Below are 24,733 nucleotides of genomic sequence, written 5' to 3'. Positions count from 1 at the left end.
AAGAGTAACAAAAAATGACTACATTTCATCACGGACAAAAAGAATAGTCTTTAAATTGGTTCAGTGTTTGAAATGTTTTATGTTCATTATGCAATTCATTTTACCACATTGCTGTATAATACATAATCTGTGACACCAGTTGCAACAGTCAGCCGGCAGCTCTACAAAACGGGCCATACGAAGAGTTAATCCTTCAAGGTATGGCTCCACCCCCTTCCATTTGAGTGTGTAAGCGGAGCTGTTGTCTCATTCCCCAGGCTGCCAGGGTTATGGCTGCTCGACTGGCTTTCAGCTGTGCTGGTCAGCGGAGCCCTTGGCTTCGGCCAAAGCCCATTTCCACTGTGCTTGACTGCAGGCGAGCGGCCGGAGGAAACGCAACAGCTTCAGTGGGGGTGCTGGGAAGCTCTGCTAACCTGAAGACGCATGGTGACCTGCCACAGATCAGAACCTGGGAGGTCTTGTATAGAGCGGTTTTTAAAGGCTATCTCAACCGGCTGCACGAGCTCCAGGTATGGTGTAGCGGAAACTTCTTGGCTTTGTTCTTCAGACTGATTACATAATGGAGCCATGTGCTGTGTGTGATATAACATACATTTCTTTCTTTTCTGACCAGTACTAGCAATTGCATAAATAATTAAGTGAGAAGTGTCTTATTTATGGCGGTGTTACTTATCTCATGTGTCAGGTGTCAGGTGATCTTGAAAGTATTTTGCAGTTTGCATTTTGAGTATTTTCCCTGAATGTATGTTAACCATTAACTCATTTGTAATAAATGCTTATAAGTGCTGTGTGTATGAACTGATCCTTACCTGAGGGGGTTATTTGTGATGCCAGATATATGAGAAACAGCTATATGGACCCATATATAAAGTGAGCACTGGCAGCCGTCACTCAATAACATTGAACAGTGTGGAGCTGGTTGAGGAACTACTCAGAAAGGATGACAAGTTCCCCTCTCGTGGAGACATGAGCCTCTGGACTGAGTTTCGAGACATTAAGGACATTGGCTATGGCCCCTTCACAGAGTAAGACACTACTTTCTGTCAGATTTATACTGAGTGTTAATATAATGACTTATTTTGGTGACAGACAACTCTTACCAAGAAGTTTCATTGTTTCCGATTATGCACATAAATAATGAAAACTGACCTGACAGTTCTGAATCATCATATGTGTTATACTGAGGTCTAGAATACAACCGTAACCTAGACATCTAGTCTTTCAGGCATAATACTAATCTTTGTTAATGCTGTCAAATCTGTTTTGTAATAATCTGCCCTGGTTCTGTGCCATTTTGCTACCCCTTTCTACATGTATTTTTTTAGAGAGGGTGAAAGGTGGTACAAACTGAGAGCTGTGCTCAACAAACGTATGCTTCACCCAAAGGACTCTGTGCAGTACGAAACTGTTGTCAATGAGGTTGTGACTGACTTCATCAAGAGAATATACCACATACGCAAGACCAGTCCAACAGGGGATCTTGTTGAGAATTTGTCCAATGAGCTTTACCGCTTCTCTCTTGAGGGTACTGATTCATCATATAAATTAGCATTCTCAGATATGTATCATTATGTGACTTACCAGTTTAAGAGAGCATTATGATCATGCACTAATTCCTGGACATCCCTTAATATGTGATCTCCACTCACTCCTCTCCCCCTCTACATGAATAAGGAATCTCATCTATTCTCTTTGAAACTCGGATTGGGTGTTTGGAAAATGAAATTCCAAAGGAGACTCAGGACTTCATCGACTCCATCGCTAAAATGTTTACCTATAGCATGCCTGTGGTGCTTACGCCCAAATGGACGCGTAACATCCTGCCGTTTTGGCGGCGTTACATTTCAGGATGGGAGGGCATCTTCAAATTTGGTGAGTGAGTTACTGAGACTACACTGTACTTGAGGAAGCCTTCCATAAAATAGCTCAATATGGAGATAGAAAGTACTGAAATGTTCCTTTAGCTGGACAGCTAATAGATATGAAGATGGACGCCATTCAGAGGCGTGTGGACACGGACCAAGAGGTGGGGGGAGAATACCTGACATACCTGCTTTCCAGCACCAACATGACCAATAAAGAGGTGTACGGAAGTGTTGCTGAGCTGCTTTTGGCTGGAGTAGACACGGTATGAATGACTCCTTATTCAGTCAAATTCTATGTATAAAACAATGATTTGGTACATCAACTATTTTAATCTGCTATTTTGCTGCTCCAGACCTCGAACACCATGATGTGGACCTTCTATCAGCTCTCACGAGAACCTAAAGTTCAAGAGTCTTTGTATCATGAGATAAACCACTGTGTTAAAGGGGATAGAATTCCTACGGCACAGGATGTCACTAACATGCCTTACCTCAAGGCTGTCATCAAAGAAGCACTTAGGTAAATGTTTTGCACATAGAACATTCTTACGATTTCTAATTGTACATTCAAAAAGTTCAGATGTTCGCTGCATTTTTTTTAATTGTTGTGTCATGGTTATGTAGGATGTACCCAGTCGTACCAATAAATGCTCGGCGCATGTCAGAAAAAGACGTAATTATTGGAGGCTATTTTTTTCCAAAAAAGGTGAAGTTGTTTTCAGTTGTTTCTAGAGGAAATATCATGTATTACCTCTTGCTTATAATGCCCCATGAAGACTCAAATGTGTAACAGGGTCTTTTGTTTGATTTAACCAGACGTCTTTTACATTATGCCATTACTCTATCTGCCACGACGAGAAAGTATTTCCTGAGCCATCAAAGTTCAAACCAGAACGCTGGTTAAGGGACGGGAGAACCCGGCCCAACCCCTTTGGCTCCATTCCCTTTGGGTTTGGGGTGAGAGGCTGCGTGGGCCGTCGGATTGCAGAGCTGGAGATGTACCTCGCTCTGGCAAGGGTGAGTCATTACAGAGTTCATCAAATACCAGTCTATTTGGAGGATGAGTGCGTGCTTGTGTTTTCATGTTTTCTCTGCTATTAATGAGGTTTAACCTAAAACTGTTCAAGAATGCAGAGTTGTGTTTGTGGCCCCACTGGAGTTGCATGGACATGACTGCAATGATGTTGCTCTTTCTTCACTACTTGACTCATGGCTCTCCTCACTTGTGTCCTCCTAGATCATGAAACTATTTGAAATCAGACCAGACCCCACTGTTGGTGATGTGAAAGTCCTCAACCGCACTGTGCTGGTAGCAGACAGACAAGTGAACCTGCACTTTATGGAAAGGAATGGTAACACTGTACTGTGATTCTTTTTGCAGAATTTGTGATGACAATCAGGAGGGTAGCCACACCTATTTGTTACATATCTTCACAGTTAGAGAATATTATCCTGTATAGTATATCTGATATATTTTTATAGCATGGATTTTCAAGGTCACGCTTCTATAGCATGGATTTCAAAGGTCACACTTGTTAACTCTTTGAACCATAAAAAGCTTCAGGTACATAAACTACACTTTGACCATATATTTCTCACATTTATTGCCAGTTGTAGGCTGTATTTCCTACGGTTACATGGTTTTGTCACTCCCTACGTGATAAAGGTCCTGACAAAGTGAATATATAATTGTATTATATGGCAACAACAGTACGGGCGTTCTGATTGGCTAATGAGTAGTAATGCCAGCCGCGTATTGCCCTTCTCACTGGTCAATACGGATCCGTATTGCCCTCTGACAACCTTTTCAAAATGAGCGAAAGCATTCAGTCTGAGTTTTACTATCCAGACGAAAATGAAAACATTAACAGCTATGAGGAAATTCAGAAGAAGCGAAGATTTGTTATTGAAAGTGATGATGAAGACAAGAAACTATAGTTTGAATCACTTGTGTTGTTACTTTACTGTAAATTAAAGCCATTTTAGCTGAGCCATGTTGTCCGTTTTCTATTGATCATTGTAACTTGAAGTTAGCAGGTAATTGGTTGCTACGCAACACCTGGAACACATTGTGTCGTGAGAAGACTTCTATTTACTTTACATGTTTTCTATTTACTATGACCATTTCTTTTCATTTACAAAATGAGAGGAGCGAAAAATACCATATAATAAACAACTTACTAACCTTGACCGTTCGGTCATGCCGGGAAATATTGCGAGGTTGATACGCCAAAGCCTCAGTTTGATATTTCCCGGCATGACCTCACTCTCGGTTAGTAAGTAGTTAGTAATATATGATATAATCTAGTGGAAAATTAAGTATCTTTTCAAACATTATAGATTGAAAAGGAAGTTATAGCCTTCTTTTGCTCCTGTATCCATGATTCTTATTCAAATGCAAATGGGTTTTCTTTCTCTCACCAGGTGAAGTAATGGATTGTACAGAAATGTTTTGTAAATCTTTTATCTTTAAATAAAATAAATTAAAATGTCTTAGCTCGATGAATACACAATCATATGCTACATTAAAAGCTTTTACATTCAACTTGAAAGGTGTTTGTAATGTGTAACATTAAAGTTGAACTCATCAGAAGCAGCCCCACCTCCATTTTCTCTTTTTGCACCTATGCCTGTGTTGACAACCACCATATCAAGCATTAGCAAAGAGACTAGGAGAAACATTGACTAATAAGTAAACGTGACTGGGAAACAGTGACTAGTAACTTGGACTGGGGAAACTATTCAATCTTTGAAGTTACCAGTTAAGTCTCAAAGTGTTTTATTTATGAAGTGCACAGTATATAACACAAGGTCATTCTGAACAATGAAATTCTTAGGACACATCAAGCAACAAATATGTAGTAGACATTAAAAAAATCTAGATTGTTAAAGAAGCTCATAATAATGGCAAGAATAATAATTGTTTAAACAAAGAAGCAAAAATTACAGTAAAACACTAGCAGCAGTTCCAGAGCCAGTGCAGATGGGGTTATGGACCGGATAATGAGAGTAATACTGTTATAAATATAAAGTGTAAACGTGCCCAATGTTATAAATATAAAGTGTAAACGTGCCCATGGGTGTGTGCATTTCGCGAGAATTGATATTTTTTGCTACTGAGCTTGCCCTAAAGTTGTGGAGTGTAGCTCACTTTAACACCACTGTTGTAAATAAATCGAGCTTCGAGACCCCCTAATGGACAGTGTAGCCTACTGTACACGTGTATTTGTTGACAAGCTGAAGGATATGGAACCGGCAAAAACACGGGCAGAAGCCGAAGAAGTAGACTGACAAGGTAGTGTAGATTTTACACAAATATGACTCTGCAGGGTTTTATTTATTATAATTGTGTTTATTGTGACATCAGAGATGAATGCTAACATAACGAAAGAATAATTGTTGCTTGAGCTGGTGCCATAAAGCGGTACGTAGTTCTCGCGAGAGGTCTCGCGCCCTGTACCTCAAAGTTACATACAATACCAGGTTCACTGAATCTTTTATTTTTAACAAGACTACAAACTCACAATGGGTGAAGGCAGTCTAAAAATTCTGCGTTCTGCTGGTATGTATGTACAAAGACACGTGACCTATGTCAAAACCCCTTTGGCACATCTGTTCTACATCGGCAAGACAACAATGATGGTAGCCGTGTGATTCTCCTGACTCAGTGTGACCTACATAATATGGGCCCAGTGGTGAGTGCCCTCTCCTGTCAGACCTAGGATACTTAAACTGACACTTTTTATGCTCTAAACCGAAAAGCTGGTGAATCTTTATGTGAAGCCATGCCCTCATTCCCTTGATGTGCGTCGCTGTAAATAAAACCTTGTTCCTGATTTTTCTACCATTGCCTGCCATTTATCTGTGGTACAAAATTACCATCAAGTGTTACACCAATAGTTATTGTCCTTGACCTTAAGTCATCACAGTATGGTGAAAGGTATAACTGTAAATGCGGCACAGACATAGTAGTACAGGGGTTTGTAGGTAATATCTAAGATGTGTCTATGTGTTGACTTCTCTGCTTGGATGTTATGGTTAAACAATAAACAGAACCCATTTCCTCTGCTTGCCAGGAGGAATATTTTCTTTCTTTTCTGGCTTTGGACAGGGGCCTTTATGTGTATGTGTTGACACTGCTGCACACTGGATGGCAGTAATAACTCAGGTATGCATTTCCAATGAATGAAGTGTGTATTTTTTGTTTATGTATATGGTATTTGTTCTAATATGGCTTAAAGTATGTTTCTATGAAATAACAGTTTTGAATGTTTGGGGTCAAACACTTTTTTTTCAGACTACGTCTGCACTTTCATGACAGGAAAGAGCCCACTTCTCTCTTTTATTAATAAACAGTTATTTCCCGCGAGATCTCACAAACGTTATGCAGGTTCTCGCAACGTTTTAACACATCGTTTTTTCATAAACTTAGATTTTTTTTTCTCTTTCGCTCTCCAACTGGAAAATTCCATAAGATCACTCAGTGACTAATATCTGTCGGTAGATGGCGCTCCTACCGCGTGTACTACGATTTTAGGAAGTCGGGTCACATGATAAAGCCGTCGTCTGGAAACGGAGCTTTTGAATAGCTGTCGTGTACAAACGACAATACTTTTGGAGTCAATGTAACCTAGACATCAGATGGTCCCATTAAACAACTGGGCTGTAAAATTCGTAGTATTTAAAACGTAGCCTACAGTGCGAACACAACGCGACTCCGTGTGTCTACTGACTGAAGTCCAAAGGTCTGGTTTTGATTGCTTTATTCTTATGCCCAGTCAGCGCCTACACTTCCCATTACTGCAAGCTATGCTACGAGACATTTTCTGCGACCACCACATTATCATGACATAAATAACGAATACACTGACGACCTAGAAACGGCTATTACAAATTGCAGATAAAGTTAGAAAAGTTAGATTGCGTGATGTAAAATGAATCGTCTAACAGCCAAAGTAGTAGTAATTGGAGCCGGATTTGCTGGTCTTGCTGCTGCAGCCACCTTATTTGAGGCTGGATTTCAACATGTACAGGTCCTGGAAGCCATGGGGAGAGTGGGCGGCAGAGTGCACACAATTAGACCATTTGGCTCAGACATCATAGAGCTGGGGGCCAACTGGATTCATGGCCAGGAGGGGAACCCTCTCTTTCAGCTTGGTCAGGAGCATGGTCTGCTGTCAGAGTGCTTCTCAGCCAGCACGAAAATGTGTCTACCTGGATCTGTAACTCTTTCTGACTACTTCTTTAAAGAGGATGGGAGGTTTCTCCAGGCTGAGGACGTTGAGCCGGTGTGCGCTCATTTCAGTCAACTGACTTCCAGGGCATTCGACTCTGAGCTGGAGGACAGGCACCGCTGCCTAAGCCTTGGGGGTTACCTTGATGATGCCTTTGCTGAATCGCCTCTGGCAGCAACAGAGGACGGGCTGAAGGTTTTTGAGTGGTGCAAGCGGTGTGAGTGCACAGACGAGGCAAGCTCTTCCCTCTATGAGGTGTCTGCCTCTCAGATTGGGCACTACGTGGCCCTTGAGGGGGGCTTTTTTAACTCCCTTGGCCCCGGAGGGTATCAAGCATTTATAGACATCCTTCTTAAACGGTTACCTGCTGGGGTGGTCATGACAAATACCCCTGTTGCGAACATTGAGTGGGCCCTAAATGGGGGAGACCAGGGCAAGGAGCCGACCCATCCTGTGAGGGTTGTCTGTGAAGATGGCCAGAGCTTTGAAGCAGACCATGTGATGGTGACGGTCTCGTTGGGGGTGCTGAAGCAGAGGGCCGCACTGATGTTTCGCCCCCCTCTCCCAGACACCAAGATGGCTGCTATTGAAAGACTTGACATTGGCACGGTAGACAAGATCTATCTCCGCTTTCCCGAGAGGTTTTGGCCAGAAGATTGTGCAGGTATACAGTTGGTATGGGACAAGGGACCTGAGGATGCCGCCGTCTATAATTCAGAGCTGGAAGGGGAGGCCTGGAAGGAGACCTGGTATAAAAAAGTCTGCGGCTTTGACACGGTGGCCCGCCACGCGAATGTTCTGTGTGGCTGGATCACAGGTAGAGAGGCACTCCACATGGAGACCCTGGAGGATGAAGAAGTGGGAGAGGTCTGTGAGAGGTAACATGCTTCGGCAATATACTGTATGCCATGTAGTATCAGTGATATGTGTTTATTCTCTTAAGGATTACTATCATATCATTACCTCTTTTTTCCTCTGCTAAGTTTAACACACTTTCAGTGTTTTCATGGTCAGGAGTACTATCCTGTTTTCAGTGTGGGGGATACTACTTTGAAAGCATAGCTTTGCACGTTACCAATTACTTAACACTAGAAGAAATTCAACTACAGCAAGGCCTTAGGGAGAAGAAGTAGTTCAAACTACAAATTATTAAATGGACAATGTACATGTGATACAAAATTATAACAAGTTAAATGGCAACAAAAAATGGCACTTGATTGAGTTTACTGCGTTTACTTGAGTAAGTGTCTCCTTGTTCAGAGGTAAAAAATAAACCAAAAAAAATTAACACTATACATGGGAAAGCACAAGGACTATGGGCATGTGTAGCTCGTAAGTAAACGTTTTTGTGTGTGGAGCTAGACAGTGTCATGTTTTCGCTTAAGTATGGTGGTGGCGATTCTTCCCTCCTAACTAATGCATTGCCTGGGCATGCCTTCACAGCCATCAGGTTGAAGGAAAAAGGGGATTCAATTACAGAAGAGAAGCAATGGTCAAATAAAAAAAATTCAATCATTTATTTTTCCATTCATGGCTAGAACAGTTTATTAATACAATAAACGGCAAGATCAAATGTTACAGGTCACAGCTGGTGAGGTTGCTTATTTACCCAGTTGTGTGAAGTCCTTCGTGGGACTGTGGCTACTGTAAACAATGAGTCTTTTGAAGATCAGAGATAATTCCTCTGTTGTACCGCCTCTTTTGCCATATGCTCATTGGAGATTGGGATGTCCTTTTTGTAGGTTTTTTATCATTTTCAGAGTGATTTTTGCCTTACAGTAGTTGCAGTATCAACTACATAAAAATGTCATAAGTAATTTAACTACTTGAATAAACAACTAGTTTATTTGCATGTAGTTCACTACTAACCAACACATCCTGACAGGATATATCCTTCAAAATAAGCCAGCTTCTCTGTAAAGTGTAATGAGTCACCTTAGAGTATGTGAATACTGCTTGAGAATACTACAAATGAGGTGATTAACCCAATTTGTTCTCTTTTTCCCCCAAAAGATTACTCAGGTCTTTCACTGGCTGGTCTGTACCTGAGGTCTCTCAGGTGTTAATATCCCGGTGGGGGTGTGACCCCTATGTGCGTGGCTCTTACACATTTGTCCCACCAGGGGTGCTAGCAGAGAAGGAACATGGAGCTTTGGCAGCACCTCTCCCACTTAAGCCAAGTTCTGCAGACAGGAAGGTATTTGTGTTCACTTACCATGATTTTAACGTTGTATCTTCACTGTTAAAGTGAAACAGATGTGTAGTTGTCTTTGAGTGTCGTGTATTGTAAATAGTGTTATTGTCTTATTTCACTGCGTGAGGTGGAGTCATTGTTGTGCTTTAATTCTCCATTCCTTCAGCCTCTGCAGGTGCTGTTTGCTGGAGAGGCGACGCATGTGAACTTTTATACCACTACACATGGAGCTTATCTCTCAGGTATCAGAGAGGCACAGAGACTCATTAACTTTTACGCCTAGAGATTCTTAGAAAGAGAAACTCTCACTCCCATGATAGACTTCCTGGAAGTTACCTAACATCTAATTCTGAGTTGTCAATGACCAAAGCTAAGAGTTATCCTTATCTGATTTTGACTAAAGCCTGACAGACACTGTGCAACTTTTCTCAATCACATACGATGCAGTAACTCACACTACATGTTTCGCACGGACAGAAACTCACGATTGCTGGGCTCACACTAAGGGAAATCGGACCGTGGAACTAGTTGCACTACAAGACAGTCAACAAAAATTTTAGACATGCCAGAAATCTAACCCAATTATTTGAGAGCTGGAATGTTGATTGTTCAGGCTTTTAATGGGGAGGTGTGACCCTGCTCAAACCGCACAATAAACTGTCACTAAAATGTAATTAATTGATTGAAATAGGGAAACAGCCTTGTGTTGATACTACCCCATTAATAATTTTGAATAATCGTTTATCATTGACAGATTATCCTGGATGTGTATGATATTTTCAGTGTTCAATTTGTTATTCTTTATTTGTATAGCCTACCTATATTTCTACTCTGACAAACACTATGGGCAGAAATGATTCTAAATGAATTAGAATATTTTATTTTTATTTGAATTGCTCTGTTTGAATAACTGCATTGAAAAACTGAATCTGAATTCCAAGATTTGAAATTGAATTTATTAGTTTGGAACTGAATTCCAATAAACTTGAAAGTGAATGTAATATTATGAAATTGAATACATTTGCTCTGAAACTGTACTAGATCCTCACTGAAAGTTCAACTCTATATAAGTCTCTATATGTACCCAACCACTGTGTCGTTTCATGGTATTAATACTGAGTCACAAAAATGTTGAATGGGTTAAAAGATTTATTTACCAGAGGTCAGTTTTTATTGTCATTCTTAAATATCGATAGGAATATATAAATGTTTCTCTTTTATGAACAACACCATCTAGTACATGACAGGAGTTTGTAATTAACATTATTCCTAAGATAAAAAATCAAACAATACATTAACATGTCTGAATCTACTTAAAAGATGTTAAGAACAAAGTCTCCATAACACCAGTTCAAATAACATATCAGAGGGCCAATACAGCCGCATATCCAGGGATGGGGCTGGCCTTTCCTGCTGAGGGGCGCCATGAATCAGGGAAACAGTGGGTGTTCTTTTACACACTACCAAGGAAAACGTGTTTGTAGCTGTCCTTATTAAATCGTAATTTAGGCTAGACCATTTTTTTGGTGGGAAATGAAATAAATGATCCACTAATTCAGTCAGTGAATTTAATGAAAAGAATAATTCTATGTCTTTATTATGTCCATCTGTTAGTGCGTGCGTTTTGCCTTTATTTTCTGAAAATAGCGCAAATAGCAACTGATTGTTAGAGATATTTGATTTCACATTCAAAGTGACTGCTCACATTCGATGTTTGCAGCTCATTCATTCAATGAAAAGTAGTGCAGTCACACAAGTCATTTTTAATAGTCTAAAGTGAGTGAAATAACATTATGTCTGTGCACTATTCACAGGAATTGTGAGATATATTTTGGAAAGGGTAGTCAGATTCATGTCATTGGCTATAAGAAAGAGGCTCTTAGCGTTTTAGAAAGAAGGTATAACTTTTAAAGTTTACTTTTCTTCACAAACCATCTCTTAAGTGTTTCCCAAAGAGAAACCTTCCTATGTATACCTTAAAGTCGAAGTTCACCCCCAGCTCTGAGCCTGGGCCTGGGCCTGGGCCTGGGCAAGAGGCTGAGACGGGGAGCAGGGAGGGGTTGAGAGTGGGGGTGGGGAGGGGCTGATACTGGGGAGGGGGAGGGGCTGAGAGTAGGGGTGGGGATGGGCTGAGGCTGGGGGCGGGAGCAGGGAGGGGCTGAGAGTGGGGCTGAGCGTGGATAGAGCTGAGAGAGCGCAGGTGATCATTAGTAGAAAGAACATTAAAAAGAAAAAGGCCTACTATTCATGTCAAAATAAAACACTTCCCAAATAAGGACGACTGTAGGCTAGATGTTACTCATAGGTTGTATTTGCAAGGGCTAATTCATTTCTACTGATGTTTTTGATTTTAACTTATTTAATGAAGCAAAAAATCAAATACAACACATATAGCCTGGAAGAAAAGACGGGTCGAACACTGACTATACAGTCATTTTCTGCAGTTTCTTTACAGTTATTGGGCTAAACAGATGCTCTATCTCTGTAGGGGTTATTTCCCTTATAATGACATTGATGAGCCTGTCAGTGGCTAATAGCCATTTTGCGGTTGCCGGTTTTAGTGTTCAAACTCAATACTGGACCGATTTAGATCATTTTTGTCCTAAGTAAAAGGTTGAAAACTCCCGAGGTTTCCCTTTAAATGTAAATCTTGACTTGGAATTTTATAATGAATTAAGTGAAAAATGAAAAAAATAATTTCTGCTATAGAGCAGGCACATAAATAGTGTCATTCCAATTACAAGCTGGTCTGAAAGACCAAATTATGTTACAGTTGAGGAGTGCTCATCACAATGCGAGACAAACTGTGACTCTCTAAAACAGGCCCTTTTCCTTCTTCAGATTCTTCTGCTTCCATATGGGCATGGAGTAAAAATCCATACGAGTCACCCCCAGGATCAAAGCGAAGTCTTCATTTGAGAGGTGTTCCTGCAGGTTCACAAAGAAAAGAAAGATTTACTGACACCCCAAACTTCACGATCAAACACATACATTTCCGTGACAGTACACAAACTTCTGTAGACACACACTGCTATACATGGCCCCTAAAATATGATACAGATTTTCATCTTTACCTCCTTTCTTGTGGGATCCACCCCCTCAGGCAGCTCCTCAGGCTGGAGGTGCAGCAGCTTGTCTGCAGGAAATTCAGGCCTCGTGGTAGGAGTCAGCATGCCAGGGGATTTCCCTTTGTTGGGGCTGTTGGTGCTGTTGGTTGTGGTCGTGGTCTTCTCCTGAATACAAAGGTGAGATCATGTGACTCCAAAGTAGAAGGAAAGAAAGCTAGACTTGAAGATGGTTAAGTGCGCCATGACCCCGTTGTCCAAACCAGAAGCAAGTCTTAACTGAGCTGTATGGAAATTAACAATGCACGGTATGGACACAACCCACAGGTAGAATTAACGAGTGAAAATGTTGGATTTTGAAAAATGGTACACCCCACTCACCATTGAGATCTGGATGATGTTAGTTGCGTCTCCCAGCTCTGACTTCAGCTGGTCATAGGACTTTCCACCCTAAATACAAGACTTTAGAGTTAAATCAGCCTTGTGATGCATTACAGCGATTCCGATTGTTTTCCATGTTTAATTCTGATAAGATATGTAGACGTTTATTGCAGCTAATCTAGAATTTCAGTTGGTATAATCCTTAGTAATGTTTACAGTGGACCTATTATTTTCTCCTTCAGGTCATTTCCACAGTAGCTAGTTATGTCATAAATGTACACATACGCTCCACTCATGAGAATCCCAGGCATGGAACCAGCCAGTGAAGGTGGGCGGCTCAAAGCCCTGCTTGACCACCAGGATGGGAGTGTCCACATCACGTCCAGCCGGGTGGCTGCGCAGGTACTCTTGGGCAGTGACGACTGCCTCCTCCTTCTCCTTCTGACTGGCACCTTTCCCAATCCACAAGTATACCTGTGTGAGCGAGGTCAACTGTTGTTAAAGTTTGAAGAGGTATTTTGGCTTATATGCAGGCTAAACAAGCTGGAAGTGTAGAATGAATAGATATTAAAGATAAATAGAAAATATACAATAAAGGGAAGACAACAAGACCAGGTGCATATTTGTTTCACACAAATTGTGAAGAACAGTTTTTTTTCTCAAATTAATCAGTTTTTTTAAATAATTCTTTAATCACGAGGTGCCGCACATGGTAACATTCCAAAGAGGCGTCTCACCTGATCCCAGATATCTAGCAGCATGACGTCCTCCTCATCCAGGTCATCCTGGTTAAAGTTTGTGATCTCTGTGGCCTCAAATGTGCCTGTCTGGGTGGAACACTCGAAGAGGCGTGGGGTGATGTTGTCACTCTGCTCCTGTAGTCTGAAGTCATGCACAAGGAATAATCAGGAGATGCCTTACGCAGATCCGTGAGATCTATGACGGGGACACACATAATGACAGTGACTGTACACTGACTGTACCTTTTGCTGCTGGCATACTGGGACTTCCCTCCCAGATTCACCCAGAAGTCAGCTGGTTCCTGGCCCTCTGCAATGACATGCTTTTCCCTTCTGGAGATGATGTCTGCCAGGGATTTTCCCATCTCTCTCTCATCCCCACTGCATCCCTGCAACACACACACGAGTCAAATCTCCAATTCCAAAATGTCAAAATCGAATCCAAATTCCAAAAGGTTTCTGTTTTGTGTACTGGTCAAACATATTTTGTGCATCATTTTGCAGTTACACAGTTGTTTGTATGATCACACTGCAATTAGACACTAAGAAAGTGTGAGCGCAAATAAACTAGAGATACCTACCTTGCCGTACCACAGGTAACAGCAGTTCTCAGTCTTGAGCACAAACACGTCATTGGAGTTGAGACTGGAGCAGCGAGCCGGCACCTCGATGGCCCGGGTGTTGAACTCGTTGGTGCCGTGAATGTGGAAGAGCCGCACAGCCGACTGGACGTCAGCGTAATCTGCTCTGGAACTTCCTTCCTGCAGACAGGACCACCCGGCGAAAATGTAAAAAAAAAAAGCTTATCACCATGCTAACAAGCCTTTTTATCAGTGCAACCTGTGCTGTTGTTGGTGTATGTATGGATTTTGCAGGCCCTTTTAGTAGTTAGATTGCTAGTTTTTCACCCAAACTGCCCACTGCTGCTTATCAGTCAGACGTACCTCATACACGACCATCCTGCCCTTGAACATGGCCATGAGGTGCATAGGTTCTTTCCCCATGGGCACTCGCACCTGGACAGGTTCTCCATTATACTGCTGGTCCAGGGCCACAGACTGGTATGCACAGGCGGTCATCTCTGCCGTGCTGGCGTGACGGCCCTGTGACACAACAGAAATTGACATACTGTCTTGCAGGCGCACGTCTCTTTTTGTCATCAAAGGAAGGAGGAGTCATGCAAGAGGGGTACTAACCTGCCACATAGTGAGTATGTAGTGCTTATGAGGTGTACTCACCTGCCACATAGTGAGTATTTAGTGCTTATGAGGGGTACTCACCTGCCACATAAAGCGTATGTAGTGCTTATGAGGGGAACTAACCTGCCACATAGTGAGTATGTAGTGCTTATGAGGGGAACTAACCTGCCACATATAGAGTATGTAGTGCTTATGAGGTGTACTAACCTGCCACATATAGAGTATGTAGTGCTTTTTGCTGCCGACTTCATATTCGTAGAGGATGAGGTAGCAGTCTCCACCATAGAAGTGCCCCAGCCACTTTCTGTCCACTGGGACCAGCTCACTATCCTCTATCCTCCATACCTGCGTGTGTGGAAAAGAGAGCCCATTTGGAACCTTATACTGGTAAGCAGGCAGAGCGCTTTATTTAAAGTAAGGATTTCAATCAGCCCTCAGCAAGCATGCTGGTGGTCAAATGGTCCTAACCTGTGCTTCACCGGTTCCATCATCAACCATCTTTTGCTGTGCAGCCAGGTCAGGTCTGGCATGCATGGATGTGGCATCAAATTTGATCTGTTCCACCTTGGCTGCAGTGTGCAGTGAAGACCACCGTTAATAGGGCTCTTTGATATATGGACGGTCCCCATGGCGTATTTTTTTAATATTGAATTAATTAGTACTTTTAATACAGTCTAATACCACACTGGTCTCACCAAAACCAGTAGAGCGAAATTAGGTGAAGTCTGGTCTACCTACCAATTTTCCCAGGAGCGTGTGTTGTCCCGAGCCCAGAGGTCTGGTTCTTCACAGTCCATTTCTGGAAAAGTTGCTTGAATAGGGCAGACTCAGCCCCATCATTCACGGTCTCAACGTAAGTGGAGAGAGGGTAGCCTTTTGCCTTCTTGTAGGCCTGAGGGAAGGGAGTAATTTGGTTCAAAACTAATACAAAACTGCAGACCCTTTGCTAGCTTGCTAACCATGTTTGCCTTTGGTGGTAATTCTGTAGCTGTTACCCCAGTCCTTTATGGAGGGATGTGATGTCCCTCATACATTGACATTCATTACTTCTATTTATTGGAACTGAATTTAAAAGGCAGTTAAAGACTCACCTCTGCTTTATCCAGAGACTCAGACCTCTCTAACTTAGAGGCCTTCTTCCCTTTCCAGATGAAGATCCTTATTCCACCTTGGTCTAATAGATAGCAGTCCTGTCAGAACACAGAATTTATGTCACCATTGCAAAGGACTCTTCTCCTTTTCTGTGTTCCTTCTCTAAATGGTCTCTGGTTTGAACCATCAGTCCTACTATTTCAGTACTTCTCTAGTCTAGACCAGAGAGTAAAATGGGTAAAAACACTGTATTCTTTTCCTTAGCTGTTTATGCGAAGAAACAATATCGGTATCTAACATGGAAGATGACAGGAATGAATGAATAGATTAATATAATTATTTGCTCTCAGTGACAAACTACAAACTGAACATGTGGTGAGTCTTAACTATCAAGACAGTATGTTTGATAGAATATTTACTGAGGAAAAGATTTGCCCTCTGTGAGTAACAAAATGGCATTTGCATGGCATGGCATGGCAATGGCATTTTTGAAGCCTTTGCCATTTGCTAACACCAGAGGGTGCTCTAGTGAACAGCCTACAAAATAAACTTGGCTATTTAGTGTAATGAGTCTTTTGTATTTGACTTATCCCTGTATGACCCCCAAAACGGTTTTATTGAGAACCTACCCTGAGAGAATGCACATTTTTCTGTAATGGTTTTTCATTATCAAACATGAATGTGCTTGAGCACACTGAAAAATAGGAAGGAATCTCTCCTTTATCTGGTCAGTAGTTTATATAAATAGCCTTTGGAGAAGTAAACCCAAAAAAAGGAAACCAAACAAGAAATCAACTAAACCCTTGTGGATAGTGTCAAGAGGTCTGCCAGTAAATTTCACTTCTATTTCATGTAATCCACTCTGACACTCATAACAATGTAAAATTGTTTAAATGTGGTACAGAAATGTAGCCATGACTATGTGTTTAATCAACCTGTAAGGATAATACCACCAGAATATTTTAAATGTGTCTGTGTTGTGAGAGAGGAATGTTCTAGTGTCAGAGTGAAACCGAAAGAGATTTTTGGCAATTCACAAACAACCTGCTAATGAAAGTCTGTCAAATTGGTGTGAAATATTGCTATAGTTTCTGTAGTTAGTTAATAGTCAGTATCTTTACTCTTTCATCTCTGTGGTGGTAGGAGGCATGACATGGGTGGGCAAATTTATTTTTCATTGTGATATGGTATTCACAATTCATTGTATGTCAAACATTTCACTGTGTGGTCATAACACAGACCTAGCATGATTAGTGTTATTCAGGCACTCCTAAAAAGTAGTCAAAAACGGTAGCTTACTTCATGCCTTAGCAGGTCTTGCGTAAGGGGTTTCACAGCTACCTCCTGAACTACCAGGTTCCCCTGTGCATCTGAAATACTGTTGAAAGGTGCACCTTGTATTAAAATGACATGCATCTTCTTTTAAGTATCACATGAATGTAGGTTACTTGAAGAGATGTATTGAGAGCCAGCACTCACTGAAAGAGCTTGATGCTGGACTTGAGTTTCTCCTCGACCACCTTGTCGGGTATGGGGTCTTTGATGTCCTTCCTCTCGCCCAGGACCTCCTTCATGAGTTTCATGGCCTCCTCGGAGCTTTTCTCGTCCTCTCCCTCCACCACGGTCACCTGTGCTCTGCCTCCTCTCTCTCGGTCACGGATGTCCTTGGCCAGGTTCACCGCCTGCAAGTACAGCAGTTTGCTGAGAACAGGAACTCATAGAGCAGTTAGAGAGCCATAGTATCAGCCTCAGCCTGGAGGGATGGTGTTGGTGTGAGGGTGAGGAGGGTTTCCTGCCTTCAGTCTCTCCATGTGGTTGCTCTTCGGTCCATTCCACTGGATGATCAGGCTACCCAGGTCCAGCAGGAACACGTCACCCTTGTTGAAACTGCTCCAACTTAGGTCCACCTAAGAATTAAACATGACAGATTTGACAGACGCTTTGGAAAGGAGGGCTTCTGCCAGTGCCTTGAAAGTCATGTATTTGTGTGGCCCACAAGGAGGTGTTAGACTGCATTTCACCATAAAAAAGGTTGAACAAGCTAGTTTCATGTTTGTGAGTATAAACATGGGTGATTCTATTTCCCATGAAGAAGGGCAAGGGCATTATTGCACATTGGCATTGGTTGCTTAGTCTTCAGCTGGTTGAGTGTTTGTCTGCTGGGTATGGAAGGCACTAGTTACTCTGTGAATTGTGTTTAAAGACAAGTGGGAGTTCTTATCTTTTCTGCCACCATGTAGTTGTTTATGTACCGTGATCCCAACTCCTAAGCCCTAAAGATGATTTCATTGTGGAAAATGACATATAATACTTAACTTAACAATAACTTGTCTCCACTGACCACAGCAGTGTTCCTGCGTGTGTCAATTTGCTTTAGCATGTAGCTTTGACCTTTTTGACGGTTGGCTGCAATGATTCAGTGTTTCCACACCGTTGCAAAAGATGGGATGATGTCAAACATTCCACCCCCTCTATGACCCCAGTGCCTGTCTGCTCTGCAATGCTGATGTTAATGAGCTCACTAACAGTCTTGTATGTCTTGACTTTTGTCAACATTTGGGCGACCTGTGAACAGCTTGGGTGTGAGTGTTTGCAGAAGAGTGTGAAACCCTCACCTCTCCAGCCACAACATGCTTCTTCCCCTTGACATGCATCAGTCGGCGGATGTTGTACGTGTTAGTCTCAACCTGCTTCATCCCAGACGCCACACCTCCCTTCTTGTAGCTGTTAGGAATAGGAGAAGACAGATGGGTAGAGAAATGAAAAAGGAAAAAGAAGAAGCTATTTATTTCTCATAATTGTCTAGCTGTGTTTTAATATAGACACTTGTTGTCTGCCGCTTCTTAGAACAGTAAAGCAGAAGTTAGAACTACCCAACTTCCTTCTTTCTTTAGTGACATATTCTTGCTCATCTGATGAACGCCCTGTTTTGTAATGTTTTCCTGTTGTGTCAGTCAGGAGCCATATCCAACAAATGGGTGTGCGTTTGGGCAATATTGTTCAGAAATTGCCAGGGGAATGGCTGCTGTCCCTTTAACGGCTAGCTGTGTGTTCAGTGTGTCAATGCATAGAGGTTGCTCACATAATGCCCTGTTTGAAATATCCTCGGAAGGTGGCACTCTCGGAGCCCTGCGTCTCCCGGTGCTGCACGGCCACGCCTCCCAGATGCTCGTCCATCATGACGGCGTAGATGGCCGCCGTCCCCTGCTCATCATTGGAGGTGGACTTGCCCAGCCAGTAATGGATGTCATAGGAGAAGGAGCTGCTAGTCTTGTGTGTCTGAGATGCAGTCGATATTGTGGGATTAGTGGATACTTTTGGATTAATGGATGATCGATTCTTAAATAAACACTTAATCATAACACTGCATTGGTTAATCATTTTTGGACACTTACAAAGAGTATCAAATAGCTGTCTCCCTCATAGAAGTGGCCATATGTTTTGGAGGGGAACGGCACCAGCTCCATGTTCTGGTGGAAAATATAAAGTACATAAATACCTACGTATCATACCTACGCAGCATACAAATAAGCAGAAATGAGAAGTTATTTGTTGACCTTTTCTAAAGGGATGGTACAAAAAACTATAAACAGAAGTCTCCATATGAATTTCCCTTTTCCAGTCCTGCTACCATACACACTGGTGTGGTGGCGTGATGGTAGTGGACACGGATGATTCAGCAAATAGTTAGTGCTCTTTTACCTCCACTCTCCATATCTGCAGGCCAGGGATGGTTTTATTGAGGACTTTTGGAATCTCAGATTTGACTTGAACTTGCGGCATGGTGCCAGCTTCAGCTCCTGGGATTTACCTGAATGTTGCAGAGGCAAGGCAGATTGTAAAGAAGATAGACTGGGCATTGCTCAACATTATAACAGTTCAGTCAAGGTCATTAGGACATGTGTCTCATTCTGTATTCAGCACTATCCTGGGCATAGTTTATTTCACACAGCACTTTTCTTCATCGTGGTCTAATGGGAGACTCTTCCACTATCAACCACTATGTTTGATCTCATATGATTTTCAACTTTGTGCATTAACTCGCGTCAGCCCCTGTGACTACGTGCTCACTGGAGAATGACTGATAGCACATCAAAGCGTCATAGCAATGTGCTGCTCTCAGTGTACAACTTTGAACTCTCTTGTCTTTATAATGTGCGATTATTAGGGACGTTAATCATCCCGTTTTATTGAAGCCTTTCCTCAGGCCACCCTGAGATCATGAAGTCGACTCACATGATACCTCTCCCTTTAATACTATGTGTTGTGCAACACTGATCTATAAGATGGGTGGAACGCCCATGTGCAGCACTCCCTGAACGCTTGATCATTCTCATGAACAGCAACCTACACTACAGGAAGTGAAAGTGCCCGCAGCCCTGAGATCCGGTGACAAACTTCACCCTGCGTTCACCATAGGCGCCAGAAGAGGAGAGGGTGTGAATTCATTTAATGGCCCTGGCTGCTTCTAACAGGGCACATCTCGCTGTGAACTTAACAAAGGTGATGCATGATAGCTGAGCAATAGCAAAGGTTTGCAGTCAAAACGAAGATGACCATGATTTTAACTTCCCACCTCATGGCCTATTTATACCCTTAGATACATATATATATATATATATATATATACACTTCTCAGAAGTAAAACCACACTGGCCATGACCACTAAGCCATTTTGGTGCTGTCCTATTTTCATGAGAAAACCTTTTCAATATTGTGTTGGAGTAAAAAATTATATATGTAAGATTTGCAGTCATCTATTTTTTTGTTGTTGTCAATTTCATCAATAGTCTCACACGTGTTTGGTCGTCGTTTTAAGCTCAATGAATGTTCATGGCTGTCTTAGAGAAAAGAGTTACTTGTATGGTGGAGTGTGCTGTCATAGTTCATCAAAGCGTAGCGTTTCAAGCTTACCGCCACAGGAAGAACTGTGAGATGAGATAACAAGTCAACCTCTTAGGGCTTTCTGTTTGTGATGTGAACCAGAAAAACACCTTCACCTGCCATGGCCTTCTCTCCTTAAGGGTTGAGGATATTGTGTCATATTCACAGTGATAAACAGTTTATTAACCACTGGGAGTGCAGTAACCAAACTTTAGAATTTGACAATTAGAAAAAAATGGAACTTTGAATTCTCATTTTTTTTTTATATAGTGAAGTGCAGTTCAAGGTGAACTGTTTAAGTTTGTATGCAGATCAGCTTTGACTGACAATATTTAGGGCCCAATAAAGCAGGCTTTGTATATCCCACAGGGAATCATGCATGGTTTATGATTAGCAGGCTATAAATTGTTATTGTGCCCTGTTTGCCGTCATTCAAGGGACAGGCTTTCCAGCTGTGTTCATAACCTGTCTGAACAAATATAACATGCTCTGTTCAAGGAGGCCTCGCTCCCACTGTGGTGAGGTGCCAGTGATGATCAACACTGCCCCCCCCCCCCCCCCCCCCCCCAATTGTAACATAAAACATGTTTTTTGTGTGTTCTGTCAGGTAAACATGTTGTGTTTGTGTTGTACTGATGCTGAGTGATCAGGTGAGTCTGGCTCCTGTACTGTTATCCCCCAGTGACATCGGGCTCAGCCATGTTGTTCCTTTCCTTCACTTCCTCATTAAAGGGCCATGATGGCAATCAGGTCTGGCAACACTCCCATGACAACATGAGACTTACAAATGGTGCTGCCACTTGCACCATGAACTGACAGCCAAAGGAATATGAGGCTGTTGATCTGGATTATACTACAGCTGATAAGACAAATGAAACGAGAAGCTGTCTTTTCCCTCAACAAAATAAAACGTGCAATGTTGTTAAGTGTTTGAGTTCATCACAGCAAAGACACTGCCCATCCTCAAAGGCTTGGCCCGCTTTATTTTGTCATGTTTCAGCTTATTTCAACACATGATTTTCTGTTTCCTATTGGGTCAGGGTTGTATTCACAGCAGCTTGCTGTAGATGTAATATGTAGCCGTATTATTTGGTATCTTTCCTAGCTGGTACCTGCGCAGTGGATTTGTGTGTTTGCCCACAATCAAGCAAACTTTTTATGAGCATTCTTATCATGCTTATCAAAACTTGATCAAACTGCCGTCCAGAGGTCTGTGGATGTTGTAAAGAACAATGAATCACTTGTTCTTTTTGTCTCTGTGAAATGTTTGATCACATGGGGCACTGTGAGAGAAAAACACATTTTACAAAACCCAAAACACAAGACCACTGTGCCACAGACATGTGCAAATTACACTCAGAATAAGAATAAGAACTATATCTGGGTTCTGAGTGATACATACAAAAAATACTGAGTGAACTGTCTATTGCAGCAGAACCATATCTCCATATCTTGTCGATCAGAGTTTATAATCTAGAATGCCCATAATTATGATAGCAATTGGCAGAGCAAGCAGAACAGTGCAGCTATTAGATAAGTCTGGCCTGGCAAGACCTGGGGCGATAACTTAGCATGGCCATATGAATGGCAAGACCTGGGGCGATAACTTAGCATGGCCATATGAATGGCAAGACCCCCTCCACTCCCCTCCATGTACCGCCCTCTCCCCTGCTGGGAAACCCTGTCACCTGCCACTGACATCCTGTTTGCTCTGTGTCTCAGCATGACTTACAACTGCTGACACGTTAACGCATGTGTAAAGATTAATTTGGGGAATTTAAGTACTAACAGCTCCTGTTGGACATTGTGGGTTCCACCTCACATTCATTTTTATCACAAAGCAACACAGACAAGGTTTTTTTTTTTGCACCCCAGCTTAAGCCTGAGAAAAATGTGAATTCAACCTTCATCATTCTAAAGCCATGGTAGGATACTTTTGACATGGACCACATCATTGCTGAGCAGAACAGACAGCATAACACATAACAACATGAGAATCAGCATGCAATCCTGTTCACATTGTGGCTGATTTAGGACCGACATTTTAACATATGGCGCTCTGGACAAGTCAAACATGTAGCGAGGCCCTGCTCCTGACCACACCCTCTGGATGGACTGAGGCTATGTCACATCTGTCTCTCTCATCTGCCCTGAGGTCTCTCACACCACACAGGGCAACACAATATCGTGCTAAAACAATTTCTGAATTCAAGCGATAATAGACGTAACACATCACGGAAAAGGTTGCCACATTGGTAAACATTTTTACTACTTTTGCGGCAGGGTCACCTCTCGTATCCCTACTCTTCAGGACGAGCAAATCCCTAACCCATCATTTCTGTGCTCCTTGACCCATTTGCCTAATTTATCCCACAGAGATGCTAGAAGAGGGGTACGCTGGAGAATGCAACTCACCTGCGGCGAAGAGAGCGGTGGAGAGAGGTGTGGGAAGAGATGTCGCAGCATCAAACAGCTGGCGGTCGAGTGTCCGCAGCTCTCCCTTCCCCTCTTTACAGCCCATGAACTTTGCCTCTCGTCCTCCCCGCTCATAAAACGCATCATTGGCCCATACGTGACGAGCGCCGGTGATCTGCATACAGGTGTGTGCCATCCGTGCCTGCCCTCCTCTCAGAGCCTTTTCCCCCAAGGTCTGCGTCTGCGCCTGTGTCGTGGGCTGGCTGGAGCCCATTGGTGCTCCAGCCTTGTTTGCCTTCTTGCTCCCACCTGGGAAGGTGTTTACCCAAGGGCCAGGCTTCTTTGTCAGCGCAGTGAGCTTTAAATGCTGGCCTGATTTGTTCTTTGTGCAATTACCGCAGACAAAGAAGGACATGTATGTGCAAAGCAAGCGAGCTTTGCTGTGGGATCCTATGAATGACTAATTTCTGTCCTGATGTGTCTTATTTAAGGACACAGAACTTGCTGCTGTGCCTTTTAGCTGTGTTTGTGTCTGCTTGCATGTCGCTGAGTGTTAAATCCTCTCGGATCTTCAGCTTACGGGACCTCAGCTACTCCTGGCAAAAAAAAAAAAGACCAAATCTCTCGAGGAATGTGCAATGATTAAGTCTTTCTTATTCGGCCTCCCAACACTGATGGAAATGACATTGAGTTCCCATGCACACACAGTTAGGAGATCCATGCATGGGCCCCACTCTTTTGAGGACCAGTCATGTGAATGCTACCCTGCAGTGAAAATCTAACGATGACCACAAAAAATCAACTGCAAATGTGACTTACGCAACATCTTGTACGAACACACCTTTAATGACCTTGGGCTAGTAGTCATGATTGCCTTTGCCCACCGATGTGTGATAAAGGCTAAGTCAGAGGAATGTAGTCAAGAATTGCTTTGGCCACGGAGACCAGGTCAGTGCTACAGACAGCAAAATGGACCATCAAATATGAGCTCTGAATTGTTTGTGGGTTGTTCTTCACCTTCCTAATGGCTGCAGCGTTTGTTTGTTTGCTTCAGCTCATGCAGCAGGTCTAAGCTGGGAGGCATTACAAGAAACACTGTTTGTGCGGAACAGACATGAAAATCCTTCAGAACTAGTTCAACGTCCATTTAAAGCCCCAGTGACCGCCCCTGCCCTTTCCACACTGCCATCCCAAGCGTGCATAAGCACTCGGCAGTTCTCAAAGTGCCGCTGAGATTCCGCGCGTGAAGTTTGCAGCGACGCCTACATCCTCCCCTAAAAATCGACATAAATCAAACCAAACGAAGATTTGTTGAAGTCCGTACGTCCCAATGATTTTCACTTACCTGATTCTTGGTGGAGGGTGTGTATCTCCTCGGCAAATTCTCTCCGGCCCTTTCTCGCTCCCACTTTGAGAGTGAACTTCAGCCCATACACCTCCACTCCACTCCACTCCCCTTCCCTGCTCAGACTCATTAACTACACTGAGATTGTTGCTGCCAGGAGACGGAGAGAGCGAGAGAGAGAAAGAAAGAGTGAGAGAGAGAGAAAGAGTGAGTGATAGAGAGAGATAAAAAGAGAGAGAGCGAGAGAGGGTATCCCAGGGCTCAGCTCTGACCCCTTGGCTTACATAATGCTGGAGTGGACTCATTTTGGCATGGTTGT

At 42.7% G+C, this 24,733-nt stretch overlaps 3 protein-coding genes across 4 annotated transcripts; 2 read left to right on the top strand and 1 right to left on the bottom strand.

Annotated features, from left to right (window-relative positions):
* The first annotated feature begins 41 nt into the window (after positions 1 to 41).
* On the top strand, positions 42 to 3,674 carry LOC105907897 (sterol 26-hydroxylase, mitochondrial). The gene is made up of 9 exons (XM_012836297.3): positions 42 to 509; positions 835 to 1,025; positions 1,326 to 1,525; positions 1,675 to 1,872; positions 1,965 to 2,128; positions 2,219 to 2,385; positions 2,490 to 2,571; positions 2,682 to 2,882; positions 3,103 to 3,674. Exons 1-9 carry the CDS (start codon positions 270 to 272, stop codon positions 3,232 to 3,234), a joined length of 1,575 nt encoding a protein of 524 aa, XP_012691751.1. The 5' UTR covers positions 42 to 269; the 3' UTR covers positions 3,235 to 3,674.
* A 2,382-nt stretch (positions 3,675 to 6,056) lies between these two features.
* On the top strand, positions 6,057 to 10,454 carry zgc:66484 (uncharacterized protein LOC327557 homolog). The gene is made up of 3 exons (XM_012836502.3): positions 6,057 to 7,977; positions 9,113 to 9,296; positions 9,460 to 10,454. Exons 1-3 carry the CDS (start codon positions 6,800 to 6,802, stop codon positions 9,574 to 9,576), a joined length of 1,479 nt encoding a protein of 492 aa, XP_012691956.2. The 5' UTR covers positions 6,057 to 6,799; the 3' UTR covers positions 9,577 to 10,454.
* Positions 10,455 to 11,489: 1,035 nt separating this feature from the next.
* Positions 11,490 to 24,555, bottom strand: vil1 (villin 1). 2 transcript variants are annotated; one of them, XM_031560146.1, is made up of 20 exons: positions 24,415 to 24,555; positions 19,473 to 19,581; positions 19,166 to 19,240; positions 18,853 to 19,049; positions 18,386 to 18,494; positions 17,567 to 17,677; positions 17,250 to 17,452; positions 17,070 to 17,148; positions 15,770 to 15,868; positions 15,417 to 15,570; positions 15,147 to 15,247; positions 14,886 to 15,023; positions 14,424 to 14,582; positions 14,061 to 14,240; positions 13,723 to 13,868; positions 13,477 to 13,621; positions 13,025 to 13,213; positions 12,740 to 12,808; positions 12,368 to 12,526; positions 11,490 to 12,221 (listed from the first exon to the last, which is right to left on the bottom strand). In XM_031560146.1, exons 2-20 carry the CDS (start codon positions 19,551 to 19,553, stop codon positions 12,108 to 12,110), a joined length of 2,508 nt encoding a protein of 835 aa, XP_031416006.1. In that variant the 5' UTR covers positions 19,554 to 19,581; positions 24,415 to 24,555; the 3' UTR covers positions 11,490 to 12,107. The 2 variants fall into 2 exon arrangements, with proteins under 2 accessions (XP_031416006.1, XP_012691955.2); XM_012836501.2 differs by lacking the exon at positions 24,415 to 24,555 and adding an exon at positions 23,070 to 23,166.
* Between the last annotated feature and the right edge of the window lie 178 nt (positions 24,556 to 24,733).

The sequence above is a fragment of the Clupea harengus genome, chromosome 2 (genome assembly GCF_900700415.2).
Source record: "Clupea harengus chromosome 2, Ch_v2.0.2, whole genome shotgun sequence".
In the NCBI taxonomy this organism is placed as follows: domain Eukaryota; kingdom Metazoa; phylum Chordata; class Actinopteri; order Clupeiformes; family Clupeidae; genus Clupea; species Clupea harengus.
This window is presented reverse-complemented; position numbering and strand designations above follow the sequence as displayed.

Bases quoted from the DNA above. Each gene is read 5' to 3' on its own strand.
- zgc:66484 (XM_012836502.3), top strand. From the start codon at position 6,800: ATGAATCGTCTAACAGCCAAAGTAGTAGTAATTGGAGCCGGATTTGCT. The intron at 7,978-9,112 runs GTAACATGCTTC...TTCCCCCAAAAG, and splicing joins GTGGGAGAGGTCTGTGAGAG to ATTACTCAGGTCTTTCACTG. The intron at 9,297-9,459 runs GTATTTGTGTTC...CCATTCCTTCAG, and splicing joins CAAGTTCTGCAGACAGGAAG to CCTCTGCAGGTGCTGTTTGC.
- LOC105907897 (XM_012836297.3), top strand. From the start codon at position 270: ATGGCTGCTCGACTGGCTTTCAGCTGTGCTGGTCAGCGGAGCCCTTGG. The intron at 2,386-2,489 runs GTAAATGTTTTG...ATGGTTATGTAG, and splicing joins GTCATCAAAGAAGCACTTAG to GATGTACCCAGTCGTACCAA. The intron at 2,883-3,102 runs GTGAGTCATTAC...GTGTCCTCCTAG, and splicing joins TGTACCTCGCTCTGGCAAGG to ATCATGAAACTATTTGAAAT.
- vil1 (XM_031560146.1), bottom strand. From the start codon at position 19,553: ATGCCGCAAGTTCAAGTCAAATCTGAGATTCCAAAAGTCCTCAATAAA. The intron at 19,050-19,165 runs GTAAGTGTCCAA...ACTGCATCTCAG, and splicing joins ACAGCTATTTGATACTCTTT to ACACACAAGACTAGCAGCTC. The intron at 13,214-13,476 runs GTGAGACGCCTC...TCGCTCACACAG, and splicing joins TGCTAGATATCTGGGATCAG to GTATACTTGTGGATTGGGAA.